A 19033-nucleotide genomic window follows, 5' to 3' on the forward strand; every position below is an offset into this window, starting at 1 on the left:
GTGTAGAGTGACACATGGTCAAAAAAACCCCAAACTCTGCCCCTGATACCAGGCTTTGAGCCAGGCATTGATCTCCTGCCTCCTCCTCTTTCTTTCCTGATTATTTCCTATGGAAGGGGGGGGAATGGCTTCTTCTGCTTCCTCCTACTTTTGCTGAAACAGTTGCATCAATGCAGCTGTGATTCATCTGTTTCTTGGAAGTTAACATCTCAATATACAAATGTCTTTCAAACTCAATTGGACTTGCTGTGGACTTTCTTTTCTAAGAAAACAAAGATTTAGGCTCTGTAAAAGTTTACACATCCCAGGGCGTACTTTTTTACTAAAATGAAAATTAAGAACTATGGTAGTGAAAATAGGAATGTGGTCAGCAAATGATTGAGTGTGGGGCTTTAATTTACAGAATAGTGTGGCTTGCTTTTAGCCAGAAGCTTTCCTCCATTCAGAAAGGAGAGATTTCATTTTCAGCATGTGATTACAAGCTAGAGCTAAAACTGCTAATCTTTTTTTTTTTCTTTTTTTTTTTTCTTTTTTTTTTTTTTCTTTTCTTTTCTTTTTTTTTTTTTTTTTTTTTGGCATGTGCTCAGAAGAAAATGCAAGCTGTAATTCTCCTTTATGTTGTAGTTATTTAGTTACATAGTGTTTTACAAGGGGAATGTTTCGATGGGAAGTGATTTAGGGTTATTTCTCCTATGTAATGAATTTTCTAGTAAAAAAAATTACTGAGTTGTGCTTTTAACAACTTTGATACTTAATTCTTCACGGGGACCAGGTTTGGATCCAGCAGGTACTTGGAACAATTTGTATTACTGATGTGCTTACATTTCTGATGTCCCTGTCAGGATCTTATAATCCAGAAAAAAATATGTGTTGATCTGAATAATTTATCTAAAAGCAGTGCCACTCAGGACTTCAGGGATAGTATCAGCATGATTTTATGCAGATATTACTTAAATAATAATATTTTAGTTTCACCTCCAGTTGTGTTACTGAGGGTTTACAAGAACAGACTTTTCTTCAGTTATACTGAGTATGAATAAAACTCTCTCAGGGTAGCCAATAATTTTTCCATGGGATAATACTCAAAGTTTCCAAACCATGAAGTGGTTACCAAGAAGGGACTATTAATTATATATATATATATATACTGATAATATATATACTGAATAATAAATATATACTGAAGAAGTCCTCATACTTATAACCAGCTGAATAGCTTTTATGTTGTTAAGCAGTGAGACAACTATAATGCAGTGAATATTAAATCTTATCCTTATAGAGTGAAATGCTTTACATCAAAGTGAATGTTGTTTTTATGTAAAGTTACCCATATGGAAGTGTCCATTGGTATTGTAAATATACTTCTCTCTATAAATGGGAGTACCCAAAGCTACAGTGTTATTAGGACTATTAAACTCATGATAGTTGCAATGAAATGAGTCTGGCAGCACTTTCAAGCTGAATGTGAGGACAAAAGGTGTTTTGCAACAAGGGACTGATCCCATAGAAATGCTGCCAGGTACTGAGCTCTTATGAGGTAACACTGTGCTGCTTGATGTTTGCAGGGCCAGGTGACAGGGGAAAAAAAAGTCACGTTCCTGCATTTCTCAGGTACATTAGCTAACTGTACTGCCTCCACAGTCATCTGTGTCAGTGCAAAGCAGACAATACCCTCACTCAGGTCACATCAGTTGTGGAAATTTGGCTTTGAAGGATTATCTATACAGCAGTAGCACTTTATCCTACCCATGCTCTCTTTTAAGGTGAAGTGGTGAAGAGGAGTGTTCAAAAAAGAGATGAAACTCCCTGTGCTCTTCCTTGTTTTGACTTTGCATTTCATCTTAATTAAACTATTTTAGTCCAAGTTTGGGGAAAGCCATAAAAGATCACCACTTAAAAACTTGTTTGGTAGCATGTCTGAAGACAAGCTGCTTTAATAGCTTATACGTAATATACCTGAAATGGTGCTTTGGAGTTTTTTCTGAGTTATAGCTGTTATGGTTCAGGTCATGATTCATAGCATCACAGCTCAGTTTAAATATTACATGCCCACAACAAGGTGTTAAAGTGAGGCATCCTCTCAAGTAGAATAAGAAAGATGACCTTTATGTCTAAATGTTTGTTTGCAATGATGTGGAGGGAAAAAGTCATCTCACGCTGTGGGGTTTGTATAATTCTAGTTATTGTGTACTTGCACCATTTGGTCTACTGAAGCAATATAATACAGCTTTATTTGAAGAGCACTAGAGGTCTTATATTTCTTATTTGGAATTCCTAAGATAGTATTTTTTCTGTGTACCTTCTATAAATCAGTTGTTTGGGTATTTAGAGACTGGGCTGAGTTCTGGTGTTAGCAGAACAGATTAGTTCTTGTCCCAGACAATCTAAAAGGCAAGACAGACCTCTGGGAGCAGGAGAGGTTTCTCTAGGTGGATCCACCAGTGCTGCAGTGTCAGCATCATCATGCCCATGCCTCAGGAAGAAGGGATGCTCATCAAGGGGAAACAAAAATGGTTTTTTCCATATAAATTTGCAGTGCATGGGCTTTGAGAGGAAATAACACTTCTGCCTTTGGCAGGGGCCTGTGTGGTGAAGGAGGTGTGTGCAGCAAGGCAGCTGGCAGAGGGGTTGAAGGATATGGGTCAGTTGCCTGCTTGCTGGCATGGCTCGACCTGAAAGAGCTGTGGGAGTAGTTGGAGCAGCAGAGGCAGCACTGCTTCCACCTGAATCACTGCTCTGCACTGGGATCTCAAGTCATTTTGTGATGCTATGAGTAGGGCCAGTACCTCTCTGCTCGAGTCTCAGCTGAGTAGTTTGACGAAGTAGGTAGAGTGGCAGGTACCTAGTCATATGGAATTTGTTTTGGAAATGTTTGCTAGCAAAATGAGCCAAGTGATCTGGACTACCTGGGCTTCTCTTTGAGAAAACTGATCAGTGGTGAAGGCTCACTTTCTTAAAAGATGTCTTTTCTGTCTTTGTCTGAAATATCAATTTCCTACTGAATTAGCCTGAGTGAAGTCTCACATTTTACTAACAAGGGAGGTCTTGCATATGCTGTAGGAAAAGCTTCCTAAGAGCTGTACCTTGTTTTAGGAAGGAGAGGATTTGGTGAAGAGGTGCCATGGCACATGAGCTGTGGGTTGCAGCTTGCTGCCAGGCTGCTCTTCCCTCTCCTTTTTCTTTCTCTACAGGTCTGAGAGCCCTTATCTCTGTCCTGAGGTGACTGAGTTCATGTAAAGATAAAATTTCCTATCTCTGCAGGCTTTTGCTTTGATCAGACATATGAACTTCTGCTTCTTTTCACTCTAATCTAACTCTGGTTTGAAGCTCATAAACCAATCATACCTTGACAGTGTGATGCAGTGCTGGGTCTCTTATCTGCCCCACTCTAGCTAGTCTAGGACTTTGGTTTTACCATGAGAAAATATAATCCTCCCTAGTAAAACCTCTCCCACAGCCCATTCAGACTGGCGTCAGTGTCATTTGTGCTCGTGGCAGAGTTGATAAAAATGAACAAGCCACAGCATTTTTAAATAGTTCAGCAACAGAGTTACAAAATAAAAGTGGTATAGCAAGGAAATTTCCAGTGCAGGTAAAGGTAATACAAGTTTCTTGCACACAAAAGCAACTTCAAGCTGCAGGGTTTTCCCTGGAGCTGAAGGACTGAACATTGACTTTGAGTACGGTTTTAATTGGCTTATGAAGGAGCTGTCTGGTTTTGTGTGTTTCACCCTGGTGAAAATTATTATAATCAGCCTTCCTGAGACGGGTTAATTTCTCAATAGAAGATGTGCCCGTGGTGGTGCCATTAACAAGCCTAGGCTCCTGCCAACCTGAAGATGAAAGACTTCTTAGGGACAGTAATGGGCAAGGAAAGGTTGTCTCAAGCCTGGGGTGGCTGAGGAGCCACCAGCCCATCTCTGGGAAGATCAAGAGTGCTAGACTAGTCAAGACCTGCTGTGCAGTAGGTGTAAAGAGGGGTTAAAAACTCTCTGGCCATCCTATAAGCAGACCACAACAAACACAGCAATGACTAAGTGCACTGGCTGGCAATTTCTGCCACCTCCATTTATTGCTTTCTGGGTGCCATGTAAGCAGCCATCTGCTGCTGTGCACCCAGCTCTGGGCGTCACAGAGCCATTTAGGAACCATTAGTGGTCAGCTCTCAAGAATGGCCCTTTGGTTTCATTTGCTGGAGCACAAGCTGAACATATTATGGGTGTAAGAAACAGTGGTGTCAGGCCCAGGAGCAGCTGCTCTCTGTGTGTGTTGTATGTCCCACCAAGCAAGGTTTATGTCCCACCAAGCCAGGTTTGTGGGCACCAGCAGCAGTTAATGGGCAGCAATAGCAGCTTCTCACCATTGAGTTCCTTCTGGAAAGGGAGGGATTGAATTGTTTTTCTAACTGTAGTAACTATATAAATGATAAAAGATGTTGCTGTTTCCTAGAAATGTTGCATTGCTTCTATAATTTAAACACCTGTGGCTGTGAGAGTATTACAACACCTAGCACTGTACTATATGCTCTTCTGGAAAGCAGCTCCAGTCACATGGGTGCCTTTGCCCCTCAGAGAGGTCCATCCAGACACCTTTGGTTGCATTTTGCTTCAGGTAGTGAACTTGTGTCACTTGCAGAGAACACTTTTTGGGTTTTACTATGCTAGCCTGTAGCTGAGAGAAGTTTATGGACTGCAGGGCTAAGGATGAATGCTGTTTGGATTGATAGATAGATGCTATTTAGATTAATTACAATATAAACATTGTGATTATTCCTCTATTCCTAACACTTCCTTGAACTATGAGAACTGTATGAAAACATCTGTCAGCTCTTAACAGCATGATCACAGCACAATGTGGTCTTCTGTCCCAGGGACTGGCGGGTGCTTGCAAAGCCTCACAGCTCTCAGAGCAATTTGGTCCAAGGCTTGCTCCAGGATGTAGCTGGTACTTCAGCACGGTGCCACTTTTATACTGGTGTGATTATCACAGCCATGTCTGCCTTACCACCTGGAGAAGAGTCCTCCTGTGGCTGCGTTCCCTTTGCTGCTTGCATAGAGAAGTTGCTTGGATCTGTGTCAATGCTCACGGTTGCCCTGCTCTTGCTGTGGCAGAATGGTATTGATACATATCTAATATACTAGATAATTCCAGATCTATATGTTATGATATAACAAGTTCTCTCTCCTTTTTTTTTTTTTCCTTTCTTTTCTATTATAGTCATGGCAGTAATTCTATCTCAAAAGGTCAAAAATAATGACAGAGGCTCACTGTGTATTTTAAAAGTTAATTTAAGGGGTAAATGAGCTATGAAGGAAATAACATTACAGAGAGGCAGATCATTTAAGTGATAATCTTTATTGTACCTTTCAGAATTAGCTTCCCATTCAGAGCTCTAAGCAGCATTTAGATGTACAAATAATTGCAGTCTTTTAATCAAGTGATCATTTTAAATGACTTATGGTACAAATAGTTTTTGACCTTGGCTTTGCAAAGCTTTTTTTTAATCTGGCATAAGGCCAAAATCAGACAACTTGGCTTGTGCAGGGTATCTGTTTTTGCATTTAAAATGTTTTTGGGATACCTAACAATTTTCTTTTTCAGTTGGGAATAATCTGAATTTGTTACTCTTTTGCCCATGTTATTCCCAAGAGGAAAAATGTCTTCATAAACAACATCTAGTGATCCCTTCTGTAGTGATATTAAGACTCCTGTCCTTGTACCTTCTCCCTCCTCCCATCACACCTTCATCCTGCCCCTTCATCTGCCCTGTCCCAGAGTCTGCTCCTCTCCCTCTGCTCTAGAGGAAGGGGTGGGACATGGACATACAGCTTGCCTCTTGCTTCTCCAGAGGTTTCAGCCAGTACCTCAGAAGCAGGCTTTCCATTGTCCTCTCATGACTAATAGCTGGTCATTATTTTTAAAAAGTCATTACATTGTACTTGAGGTGTTATTATTTTTTGTGCCAGAAAGTCAGGCAAACAGCATCACATCCTGTGGAGGAAATCACTTGTACTGGGAAGGATATGACGTACTTGGAATGAGTGAATTATTTAAAAAGATTTTGAAAAACCTCAGCATGGTAAAAGATCAGCTGTTAGCTGTTAAGAATAGCAAAGCTGAAGATATGCTCTGTTACTGTTTAGAAAATTGTAGTCGGATCTGCATGTATAAAATTTCTTAAAAATATAATATTTCCCATTGCAAAAATAATCAGAAGAAAAATTCTATTCACTGTGATGGTTCACTTTCCCCCATAATGAGATCATCACCCAAGAAAGAAAGACATTTCTTAAGATACTGTCTGGAACAGGACTGCAAACCAAACACACTGTGGGATAAGTGAGGATAAGATGCTACCTCCTATTCTTACACTGGTATACCCCAATTGGAAGCATTTGTTAATTCACCCTCCTCCATGATTCAGTCATTGCTTGGGGCTTGAATTCAGACTAATGCCCACGAGTCCCCTGACACCAGATGGGGAGGTTTGCATGTGCTGTGGAGTGCAGCTTTTTCCCCAAATGACACTTTCTTCTTTGGTCTTCTCAGCTGGTGACAGGAGTATGGGAAGGAGGATACAATTTCTTCTGTCAGGATACGCACAGTGGAGGAGAAGCTGATATGAAGGTAACATAATCGAGGCTTGTAGCTAATAGCATCCACTTGTGTGTAAGTGGAGAGCAGAACAGAGTTGATTATGCAGATTTTGCTCAAACTATATGCTTTTTTCCTCCTTTTACAATACAAAGGCATTGCCAAACATAAGAGTTAATATATAATATATTCACAGTTGGTATTTTGGTGAGTGATTATCTGTAAGTCTTCCAAGGTCAAAGAACAAAGGACTTTGTCTTCAGACTGTATACAACCCTTGCATGTTGTGACTCCCCTTCTCTTTCTGAGATGTGGTGATGATTTCTTCTGCTCACTGTTCAGACCTCTCCTTTACAGAGAGCACTGCAAGACCAACTCTGGTTAAATATTGTCTTGTTTCTCCCAGGACATCCCAGGTGAACAGCAATAGCCTCATAAAAAAGTCTTCGTCATCCTTTTTCAGCTGTAGCTGTGGTTTTGTACCTTGCTCTCCTACAGGAAAAGCTGTGGCTGAATCATTACAGAAGATCACAGCAGTGCAAGGCCAGATCATGGAATACTTTGGGTTAGAAAAGACCTTTAGGGTCATAAAGTGCAGCAGTTACCCTGGTATTGCCAAGTCCACCAGTAAACTGTGTCCCTAAGCACCAAGTCTACACATCTTTCAAATACCTCCAGGGATGGCTAATCCACCCACTTCCCTGGGCACACTACTCCAATGCCTGACAACCCTTTCAGTAAATAAATTTTTTCTGCTGTCTAATCGAAACCATTTCCTCTTGTCTTATTGTTTGTTAACTGGAAGAAGAGACTGATACCCATCTCACATTTTTTGATTAGCAAAAAGGGTTGAAAGCCCCCTGGAATGTACAATTCTTGTAAAACTTGTTTCCTCCTTTCTAGATCATACGTGTCCTCTGGTGGTACTATTTCTCCAAACTCATTGAGTTCATGGATACCTTCTTTTTCATTTTGCGGAAAAATAATCATCAGATCACTGTTCTGCATGTCTACCACCATGCAACAATGCTGAACATTTGGTGGTTTGTCATGAACTGGGTGCCTTGTGGTCACTGTAAGTACTGGGTTATGATGGAGAACACTAGCAGCAAAGGGACTAATTTTGGTTTTTTTGGTCAGACCAAGTATCTCTGGTACCTTGAACTGCAGAATTTATTGTCTCATATTAAGCTGCATGGCTGAAACACATCTATTGCGATAGCCACAGGTATTAAGCTGCCTGCAGAGCCTCTAGAAGACTGCAATTTGCAGAATTTATGTGGCAGCTACAATAGTCCAGGTCTGATACCTGTCAACCTTGTTTTCCCTTTTTGTGGGTGGTTGCAGACCCTCTAATGAAATAATATTCTTTTCCAAGTCTGGACCAGAAGCTTGTTTTGGCTGCAAGATGGCTAATAGTGACTCTTGTCCTTGTATCTGTCAAGATCACTTGAGATGTTACTTTCTTAATTTAATCTTATAATACCAGCAGCTATAACAAATGATTTTAATTGAAGTCTTGTCCCCTAAATGCTAATGAACTTCACCAAATAAATTCTAAGTGGAAGATTTCTGCCTCTCTTGTCTAAATCCTGCTAACCTCTGGCTATCTTGCTTTGATTCTTTAATCTCGTTGCTGGTAGCTGACATCTAGTTTCCTAATTCTATTAGTGTGGCTTAGTTGTGGTTCAGATGTGCAGTCCATAGATACTGGCTGTGCTCATCCAGCAAGAAGCCTTTTCAAATTCAGTGGATGTGAACTCCCAGCAGTGTGGAACAAGAATCTGAGTTGCTCAGGAGTCTGCTTCCTGAGCCAAACAACATAGAAACTTGTATTTGTTTCATGTTGTCAGCACAACAGTGAGTAATGCTGAACTTATAAAAAGTGTGCATCTGGAACCACATTCTTCTCCAAGAAGTCAATCCCTGTTTATACAACAGTCAAAAGTGGAGATACTTGGAGTCAATCTTGTGTTTGTGTGGGCTTGAAAATACTTCGGTGCTATTTCTAGTGGTGTGTTTTTCTTATTCCTTTCCAAGCTTCATGTTTTGCTTGGTCATGCAGTTTGTTGTCAAGCAAAAAGTTTCTTCAATGACTGAAGGTGATGTAAACAAAGGCAAAGAAAAGGCCAACTTGCAGTTTCTTCAGTTACCTGTTGCATTTGGTTATAAATAACAATTAGACTCTTGCTTAGAAGGAAGTGAAATAAGCCTAAAATTAGATGGGCGACGTTATCGATTGTTGGCCAAGTTTATGGGTCTACTTTTCCTCAGTTCCTTTGAGAAGAAATGAAAAAGAATAACCCAGGGAAACAAAACCAGAAGGGTGATATAAACTGCACAGCTGCAAGGCAGCTCAGACGCTTCGTTGGGCTAGCAGGAAAAAAACCCCAGGGGGAGGGAAAAAATTCATCTCTTGCCTTTCTTCTAAGAAAGATTGTATTAAATAGTAACATTTTGAACTTATTTTTGTAGGTCCTATGAAACAGCATGTTCCTGGTAATGCAGTGTACTTTCTTCTTCTTTTGCCCTCTTTTTAGCTTACTTTGGTGCCACACTGAACAGCTTTATCCACGTCCTCATGTACTCCTACTACGGATTGTCTGCTGTTCCAGCAATGCGCCCTTATCTGTGGTGGAAGAAGTACATCACTCAGGGGCAGCTGGTGAGTGATTAGCTCTTCAGGGCTTCAACAGGCTCTAGTATTAGCAATGGGATCCTCCCATCTTTAGTGAGTTAGAAAATTTTGGCAGGGTGTAGAAGAGGGGAGAATGAAGGCTATTTCCTTCTACATCTTTACGTGCCTAAATCACCATAGAAATCCAGCCTCTGGGCCTCTGTTTTCTCTGTTTTCACAATGATGAGGAGCTGGGGACTGATGGTGTATGCAGATCAGTGCTGAGAACAGTGTGGGATCTCTCTCTACCTCCCCATCTTGTGTAGGTAGATGTATTTGGGAGTCTCAGTGCTGGGTTTTCTGGGACTCACTAACTGGGAAGGAGAGAGAAACTTTTCTTCCAGGTCTGCTGGAGCTACTGTGTTTGGTTGCTCAGGCTGATGTTGAGATGACAGACCAGAAACCAAGAGCAATGAAGTCCACAGCTAACAAAGCCCTTCATTCTAGTCCTGTGGGACAATGGCTTTTCTCTCTTACATTTGCATGCAGTTGCAAATGGTTTATTAAAAACTGTTCAATATTTCTGGTCTCTCTCCCATTTAATTGGACAGATCTTTTTCTCTTGTAATTCTTTGTTGGACTCCTTGCATTCATGGGTATTGTTTCCTGTGCATGGAATGATGAAGTCCAAATGCTTTGGAGGTGAAAACAGCAACAAAATAAGCTGTATGGCACATACTGCACAAGAACCAGGTCTCAATATATATGACATGAGAGAACACCACAAGGAGATCTGTACACAAGGTGTTCTGTCATCCCCATCTTGCAGGTGGGGAAACTGAAGCCTACACAGAGATTTTTGGTTTTGTTTTTTTGTTATCATCCCCCACCCCTCTTAGCACCTTCTCAGAGCTGTGAATAGGTTTAGTAATATTTGCTGGTGATGATTAATATTTGCTGGCAGTAGTTTGGAGTGTTTACTTTCAAAATCTTTTATTTTTTAGCACTCTTCCTTCCTGAAGGATGGTTAAGTATTGTAGCAGTGGGGATCATTGTTTCCTCGGGAGGGGGGGCTGGGAGCAAAGGTATTTTCTTTGTGGGTTGGTTTGTTTTTCTTTTTCCTTCCAGATTTAGGCTCTATTCTTCATTGTGGTTGTTTGAGTGCTACTGAGTGCAAGTGTCTGGGTGCTGTGGTTGCTCCTCTGGCTATTGTCACTGCTGTTTTCACTTCCCAGCCTGTTCCCAATGCACAGCAGTTAGGGCAGCAGTCTTTCCCTTCTTAAATAAACATTCCCTAATCTGGTAGCCTTCATGTAAGGATGCAATTTGCCTAAGGCCCTCTGCAGCACTTAAACCCAAACTGTTTTTCCAAAAGAGATACTTGAAAATAATAAAAAGCCTATCCTTCTACCTCCCCAGCTTTTCTGAAGCTTTTCTCCCCAGAATGTTACACTGGAAGCATATGTCAGGCAGCCCCTGTCTGCTGAAGAGGATCACAGGATCTGTGGGTACACCCAGTGACCACAAATTTTTTGCAGCTGAAGCAGTGAGATGCGTGTTTACTCTGTTAGGATAGTGAAGTCAAACCCCAATAGGCTGTCAGTAGAAAGAAGATGGTCTTTGTTCCTTACTATATGTACAAGTAAATCCACATAGATTACTCCAGTGCTTGAAGGGGAACAATGTCTGCTGCAACCTGAATGTCTGCTAACTAAGTTTACAACGTTAGTTAGACAGAGAAGATAAACTTGTCAGAGTATTACATATTTTTTCATTGTTTTGGAAATAACTAATGAGATTTTGATCACTAATGTTTTTTTTCCTCCTTTTATTAATGTGTTCCATTTCTCTTTTTTTCTCTCTCTCCAGACTCAGTTTGTCCTGACAATCTTCCAGACCAGCTGTGGTGTTGTTTGGCCATGTGCTTTTCCTCAGGGGTGGCTGTATTTCCAGATTTCTTATATGATTTCTTTGATTATCCTCTTCACAAATTTCTATATTCAGGTAAAAGTAGAATTTATTAACTCTTTGTAGAATTCTGGTCGCTGTATTTTATTGGAGAGCTGTATACAGAAAAATATGCTTCAAATATCCTTTTTCTATCTTCCAGTAACATACATATGTTCTTAAAGTATACCATACTTGTTTTTCTGCCATCCAATTTTAAGTCCTCTGATGTTTTGTATCTTAAATTCAGAACAATTAGCAGTTGCAGTAAGCAGGGGCATCAAAAATGTGTTTTACTAATGCAACTTTAACTTCATATAAGGGATAGGAAGAACTTTATCTAAAAAACATCTTTCCAGTCTTAAACAAAACAGTGGCCTGTGAACCTGTGAAGCACCCCAAAGGAATTGTTCATTTCTGCTCTTACAAGGGGAAATGCTTGTTTTGTATCCAAGGAAACTCCCAGCATACAGAAACCTGGTTTGGACTCACCTTTAGAGATATATGTTTGTATTTCCATATGGAAAATTTAGGGGGTTGAGTTGTGTTTCTACAAAACAAAATAAGTTTTGTGTCTGAACAGACATGTGGCATGTGGCATTCTGAGTAGTTCATCATCAAGCTCTCTGCAAAAAAGTTCTCATCTTCAGAAAATCAAACCAAGAAAGCCTACTGCTCCCAAACGAGCAAGCTCTGTTGCATATTTTAAATACTGAAAGATCTGAGCATTTCGGGTCTAATAAGTGATTCATGGTGAGAAACAGCAGGCTTCCCCTTCTGATCTTCCAGTACTGCTTAAAATGAGTCCCCTGGTTCATATCACTAGCTGTACATGAACATGCTAATTAAACATGATGATATATTCTAGATATCACTTGACCTTCTTCATCAATTTTACTTGTACTTTAACTTTTTACCATTTAACATTCACATTCAGATATTTTGGGAAATATGGTCTTGTCAGGAAGCTTGAGCCTCTCTCACAAAGTCTAATCATGTATATTTTTTTAATGTAATTTTTTTTGTCCTAAAACTCCTTGATCCTGTCAGGTTTTGCTTGCCATGTCAGCCAGTGCAAATTCCTTTCACATTTCTGTCTTCCCTCACTGATCTTGTTTACCTGCCTCTTCAGGCATTGTTTGAGATAGTCACCTGTTGTGCATCAAGCCTCTTTCCTTGCCTGTCATTTTGAGTATATTCTTCTGCCATATCTGCTCATAAACCCATTTCCCTTCATTCTCATACACTGTTAATGTAACACTGTCAGTGCTACTGTCATACTACCAAGGCTTTTTCTTTTCCACTGAACTAATTCTCTTGCTGTGATGAATGAAAAGCATAGTAGAGGCTCACACAAAAAATCCTAGAGCTTGTTAGACTCTTTCACCGGCATGAGGTTTTTAAAAAGATGGATGCAAGTTTACTTGTGAGTTTCTTGAGTTACTGTGAGGAAGCAGTTATTTATATCTATTTAAGCAAAACCATGTGTCTTTCTGTATATTCTAGACTTACAACAAGAAGGCATCCTCGAGGAGGAAAGAGTATCAGAACGGCTCCACGGCCACTGTGAATGGATACACAAACAGCTTTTCTTCCCTTGAGAACAATGTGAAACAAAGGAAACAAAGGAAGGATTGAAGACCAAACTGAAAACCCATTTTGATAACCCCAACAACGAAATCATCTGATTGTAAGCACAATAAGAGTTGTGCACTAATACTCTAACAGCTACTGTAACTATTCCTGCCTAGAATAGTGTGATTTATGTAGGACTTAACCAGTGCAAACACCCTAGAAACTGTATACAGAACATAAAAGTAGGTTAAAGTTTTAAAATAATTCTGGGCTGTCACTGACCCCGCTATAGACTGTGGAAGGGAGTATTATCATAGTATCCAACACTGCTGTTGCCTTACTAGTCAATATGATAGGTGCTGAATTATGATTCACAATTTGAAAACACTGTAATCTAAACCTCCATTTTTTTTTACTGTAGATCATGCATGTGATTGTAGATGTAATTTGTATGATGCTGGTTTCAGTAGATAAACACACATGCCTTAAATTAAAAAGCAGGGCCCAAAGCTTATTACTGGTTTCAAAATTAGGGTATGTTTCAACCTTTCAGTTGTCTGGCTTTTTATTAAAAAGTCACTTTAGAAGAATCCATTGAGCATTTTACTGTTCTGTATGTGATACACAATGTTACGTATCTCCTACATAATACAGTGAAATTGGAAGTGGCACATTTAGTTTTGTGTATTTGGCTTTAACTGACTAAAGAGTCACAAACCAGATTGTTTTACCTTTTTAATAGATCTTATTTTTTTATTTGAAGTGTGTCACTAATGTAAAATCGATTGGCGCTTACACAGTCCAGTAATATTTAAATATTGTCTCTAAGGGTTAGAGTATATACAGGGTGGACCCATCTTTTCTTTATTTTTTTTCCTTAGTTCTGATAAATCCTCAATGTTAAATAAAGAGTAGTTTTTAATATGGAAACTGGTGGAATTTCAAGTGTTATTACCATAGCCATATCCACGTTTTAGGAGCTACTGTTTAAGTCTGTGACACATCTGAAAGTGTATTTAAAAACGATGACAGAAAGATGCTTTTCTGATGAAACTGTGTGCATTTTAGTTGGTCTCTGTACTGTTCTTCATGAAGCATATGTTAATTTGTAAAATGTGCCTAACACAATCGTGTTTTTTTCCCAGACAAGCTAAATTAAACAGTCTAAGTCATACCTAATGTTTTTCAAATGTTATTGATATGTGCTGGAAATGTCTGTTTCTGTAATGTGAGTTGAGTAGATCACCAGTAATGTTTTGGCTTGTTACAGGAGGATCTGGTTTGAGTGCGTGTTAAAGTTACTCCTCCTTATAAAATCTTGCCTTGCACATATGAGGAGTTGGTTACAAGGCTAAAATCTGTTGCTGGTATTCTGGTATCTGCCGTGGTGGAGTTTGGCTTAAGAATATTTTATTCATTAAGCTCTGAAAAATTGAATTGCGCAAGACATTCTGTCGGTCATTGCTCAAGTTTAATTCTTTGTTTTTTCATATTTATATAAATGCCAGTTATAACATGTTTAAATTTTTTTTAAAGATTAAATCTTTTTAAAAATTTTTGCACATCTCTTAGGAAATTAAGTAATTCTACTAGCCTTATGGGGTTTCATTCCTTGTTTTGAAGGAGACAGTGTCTGTTATGTTTACATTATCACAGCTTGTGCGTGTGTCTTCATTTCTAGGTACTGGTTGCAGAGTCTTTACATAGCTCAGTACAGCAGCTATAATGTTCAAATTAGGCTGTCTAAATGTGCTAGAAATAAACCCTTGGCTCATCTGAATATACCTACATTGTTAATGTTTGACATGGTTTAATCATTAAAACACTTTTGATGATCTCTGCCTGAATTCTGGTGGGTTTTTACAGATTCAGTGCATTGCTCCATCCTATATCAGGCCAAGGAGGAGCTGTCATGATGGAAGGAGAGCTGCAGATATTCAGAGAAATTCAGCATACCAGAGATTTGGTAACAAATTCCTTACAGAAACCTTTGGCTGTTACCAAGTGCTGTTCCCTTGCCTGGCTGTAGAAAAACTTAGATTAAACCTCCCAGTGGGATTACTGACTCACTGAATGTGGAGCAGCTCAAATGGCTACGAGTGCTGAGTGCCAGGGACCAAAGCTTAGCGTGGCTGAGAGGGACTTTCTGCCTCAGATATCCTGCCCATAAAATGGGAATAATACACCTCTCAGAAATGGGAACATTTTTGCAATTTCCATATAGTTTTCCTTGCCTTTGCGTTACCATTTCTGAGCCCTCTCAGATTTGCATGTTTAATCAGGCCACTGCAACAAGCCGAGATAGCTTGGTGCTGGACTTAGTGAAAATAGGATAATTTACATATCTGTCTGTCTTCTCATTTGCAGGCTCTTAAAACAAGAAGCCTAGACTAGGGAAAAGGGTTTTGCACTTTGTTCAAAGGCACAGAGGTTTCATTCTATACCGGTCTCCCCTTCTGAGTGACCTCCAACTGCCTAAGATCCCTGCTAAGACAGTTTTGTCTCCCATACATGTGACTTAAACTTAAAAATTGGGTGTTTTTCTAAGCAGGGCTCAGTAAGGCACAGTTCTTTGAATGATAAGACAAATCTACAGGGAGTATCTAGAAGGCAGAAGCCACAACACCAGCCTGTTTTTCACCAGTGAGTCAGCAGAGACTGGGCTGCTGTGCTCCCAACCTTCCCTTCAAGGTCAGTAGCACACAGTGACAAAATATGGTGGTTTTGTCATCGTTTGTCATCATGCAGACCACACAGATCCACCAACTGTCCAAAGCTGGTAGGAGATGTGGTCTTAAGAAGATGTATATTATCAGTAGGGTTTTTTTATGCCTGCAAGTAGAACATTGTGGGGTTTGGGTACTATTATACAGTCTCAGCAGCAACTGCAAAGTGTCAGAGCTGCAGGGGATAGATAGATCCAGGGGATAGATCAGACATCACTCCACCATAACTGACAGCCAAGTTGATGGACTGAGGCAGGAGCCTTGGGTCTGCCTATTTGCCTTGGCTTCCAGTGTGTTACTTGACTTGGGCAAGCAACAGCCTTTGGATCACCTCAATTCCCTAATTGCTTGGAGTTTTCCTAAGAAATATAACTGTGATTGGTGCTTGGGATTATAAAAGAGTCCTCTAAAAGGATTTTTTTAGTTATAAAGGGTGGAGACTGCTGCCAACACAGTGGAGAGGTATCCTGTCAATTTGTCTGAGGAGAATGGAACACTTCAGTACCTATTTGCAAAGAGTGAATAACCAAGCTTCAAATTGTTATTTTAAGGTCCTGTGCAGTTTGAGCTGACTTGCTGTACTTGGGCCCTACAGTCCAAGTGATGGAGAGGGAGGTGAACATTCTGTGAAGCTGTGAATGGGAAAGTTAAGCCCAAATGCCCAGAGCATAGCTTTTCTTATGGCAGTCCTGTGCAAGTCACCCTTGGCCTGGGGTCACTCGGGCACTGGGATTCCTCAGTTGGCAGAGGGTAGTGCAAAGCCAGTGAACAGTTCTGGAAATCCAGGAAATCTTTGGTTGAGTGTGTATTTTACCAATGCAAGGCAGATACTAAGTAAGCACTGGAGCCTCTCATAGAACTTCTGCCACCAAAATTGGGGCAAAGAATCCCTGAAAGCTTCAAACTAATGGAGGCTTCAGGGGTTGCCTCTATTTCTGATACCTGGTAGCTGTCTTGAGGTGTAACTTGATAGGAATGAGTGTGTGCTGTACAGGATGTTGTATGTTGTTAAAAGGTATGCGTTATTCAAAAATTAGTTTTGAAAGCAAGTTAGTGAAAGGAAGGCCAATCAGAGGCCAAATTATCTTGAGAGTGCAGGTTCTGCTAGGTATCCCCTCAAAGCAGTACAGGGGGTGAGTAGAAATGCTGTGTTAGAGAGGTGCTGCTGAGAGTTGTGTTGGTACAGAAGATTAACTTACATTGTCATTGTCACCCTCCTGCCAAGAATTACTGAACCAACAAAGGTGATTAGTTGTAGTCCTCAGGATGTTGCAAGAACTGGTGTAAAAAGCAAACTTGAATTCAGTTTTCAACTTTCAACCCATTTAATTTAAACACATGTATAAAACAAGATCTGTATGTTTCTCCATTTTAGTAGAGTGAATTTGGATGAGCAGAGGAAGCTAGAGTCCCAAGGGGTTTGTGTGACATGACAGAATCAGAAGCATTATATTTTAAGTCAAAGGTGCTAAAATCACCTCAGCAGGAAAATGAGTAACAAAGGTCCAGTTTAACAGAAAAAAAAAAAAAAGTGTTTTGTTCAAGTCAGTCAAGCTGGAATTCAGAGAAGAATCACTTGGCTTGTGTTTCAAGGATGTATTTTCTATAGGAAGAATGTAGGAAGTAGTACTTGGTAACTGTTAGGCTTGATAGTCTTGATTTCAGTATGGTGAAAACCTTCAGAATATGTGGGAAGAATGAGTATGAAGAGGTAAACAGAAAATGAGAAAAAATATAACAGCTTTTCTGGAAGTGTTCACACGTCTTTCTCATATTGTTGTCTAATAAACAGTAGGACAATCTAGACAAAGGAAATACAGCTTCCATCCATCTGGAATAGGTACCACTTTTAATTGCAGGAATTATTATCTAAACTAAAGGGAGTGGTGACCAACAACAGGATCTATGGACAAGGAAGGGTCAAACTGATGACAAGATGGTTTGTGTCAATGCTTTCAGCCTGAACAAGGCCCATTAGCAGTGTTTAAAATAATGACTTTGGTATAATAAGTAAGAATATTTGTAGTGATGTTTGCAGATGACAACATTAGGAAACAGTATTGGTGCCACGGAAGATTACATATCCCACAGCAATGACCAGATGACCTTGATGTCTGGAGTACAGGAGACTGGATTAGTGTAAAATCCCCTTAGGGACCATCACAGAATTTCAGCTGTTTTCATGGAAGTTTTAATTGGAATTTACTGAAGAGGAGAGAAGGAAAGCTATTTAAGAAGCATCTGTTCAACAGCTTGGAGCTCCTGCTATGAAAAGAGAGAAGGAAAAAAAAAATTTTTCTTGCTTATCAGCAAGGTTTTAGTAGAAAGAGGGATGTGATAGAGTGGGAGGGTGAGGCTTTGGTGGGACTTTTTTTGATGCATACGTGGTTTTCCCCTAATGTGGTCGTCTGCTCTTAAGAAAATTGATTCTAAAAGATCAGCCATTGAGAAGCATTACTCAAATGGTCAAAGAAATGGAGAAGTCTTGCAAAATGGGAGTGTAGCAAGGCCAAGGTTGAGTAGAAATGTAGTTGCAGCCTACACAGACACCGTGATAGTAGGCAGCATAAAGGAAAACAAGCTGTTTTAATTGTACCAACACAAAACAAATGAGTATAAGATAGTTAAGAATAAACTTATTCAAGAGTAAACTTAAGCAAGAAATTGGTAGAGGGACTTTGTTAGTGGAATATGGCTCTGGAGCAGTTTTCCCACAAGCAGCACAGAGGTTGTAGGGGGATTGCCTAAAGATGGGACAGTGGCCACCGTGCTGTTGACCAGTCCCAGACTCCCTGGTGTCCTCCTCTTCATTCTGACAAAAGCAGCCTTTGGTGCCTCTGTCAAACTATATTTAAGAAAGGGCAAAACTTGGCCCAGGAGAGAGAGGAGCGAGGATGAAGTGTGAGAAATCCCCCTGCAGACACCAAGGTGAGAGGAGATGTTCCAGGTGCCAGAGCAGATTCCCCTGGAGCCTGTGGTGAGATCCACACCAAGGCAGATTTCCACCCAGCAGCCTGTGGAGCACCACATGGTGGAGATTGTGAACATGCCCTGAGGAACTGTAGTTTGTGAGATCCAAATTTATCCTTAAGGTCTGGAGCCCACGGGAAGGGCCCAAGCTAGAGCATGAGGAGGATGAAACAGCAGAGAGATGTTCTGACCACAAGCCCACTTGGAGCAGGGAGGAGGTAGAGGAAGGAGTGAAGCTGAGCCTTGGAAGAAGGTGTCTGGGAGAAGCTGGTTTAGTTTTGGTCTTTGTTTCTCACCAATCAGCTCTCTTTTAATTGGTAATAAATTAATTTTCAGCAAATCTGTTTTTTCCATGACGATTACTGGTGAGTGACCTCCCTGTCTTTATCTCAACCCACAATCTTTTAATCTTATTCCTCCCAGCCCAATCCTATTAAGGAGGGGGGAGAGAAAGCAGTTGGGTGGGCGTCTGGCAGCTGGCTAAGGTCACCCCATCCCACTTAGGCACTGGTTTTTACAGCTCTAGCAGTTTGGGCAGAAGGCAGTTTCCTCAGCTGTAAGGAAGATCTGTCAAAGGCTGTGATGTGTCATGGCACCAGAAAGC

At 40.3% G+C, this 19033-nt stretch overlaps 1 protein-coding gene across 2 annotated transcripts in view; it reads left to right on the forward strand.

Moving 5' to 3' along the window:
• Nucleotides 1–14580, forward strand: part of ELOVL5 (ELOVL fatty acid elongase 5) — a 39302-nt gene extending 24722 nt beyond the window's left edge. For both annotated transcript variants that reach the window (XM_030447771.1, XM_030447772.1), the window contains exons 4-8: nucleotides 6550–6627; nucleotides 7498–7669; nucleotides 9135–9259; nucleotides 11081–11215; nucleotides 12665–14580. In XM_030447771.1, the coding sequence (XP_030303631.1) occupies nucleotides 6550–6627; nucleotides 7498–7669; nucleotides 9135–9259; nucleotides 11081–11215; nucleotides 12665–12796 (642 nt within the window). In that variant the 3' untranslated portion in view covers nucleotides 12797–14580. The remainder of the gene's footprint in view (nucleotides 1–6549; nucleotides 6628–7497; nucleotides 7670–9134; nucleotides 9260–11080; nucleotides 11216–12664) is intronic.
• The last annotated feature ends 4453 nt before the right edge of the window (nucleotides 14581–19033 follow it).

The sequence above is a fragment of the Calypte anna genome, chromosome 3, assembly GCF_003957555.1.
Source record: "Calypte anna isolate BGI_N300 chromosome 3, bCalAnn1_v1.p, whole genome shotgun sequence".
Classification (NCBI taxonomy): domain Eukaryota; kingdom Metazoa; phylum Chordata; class Aves; order Apodiformes; family Trochilidae; genus Calypte; species Calypte anna.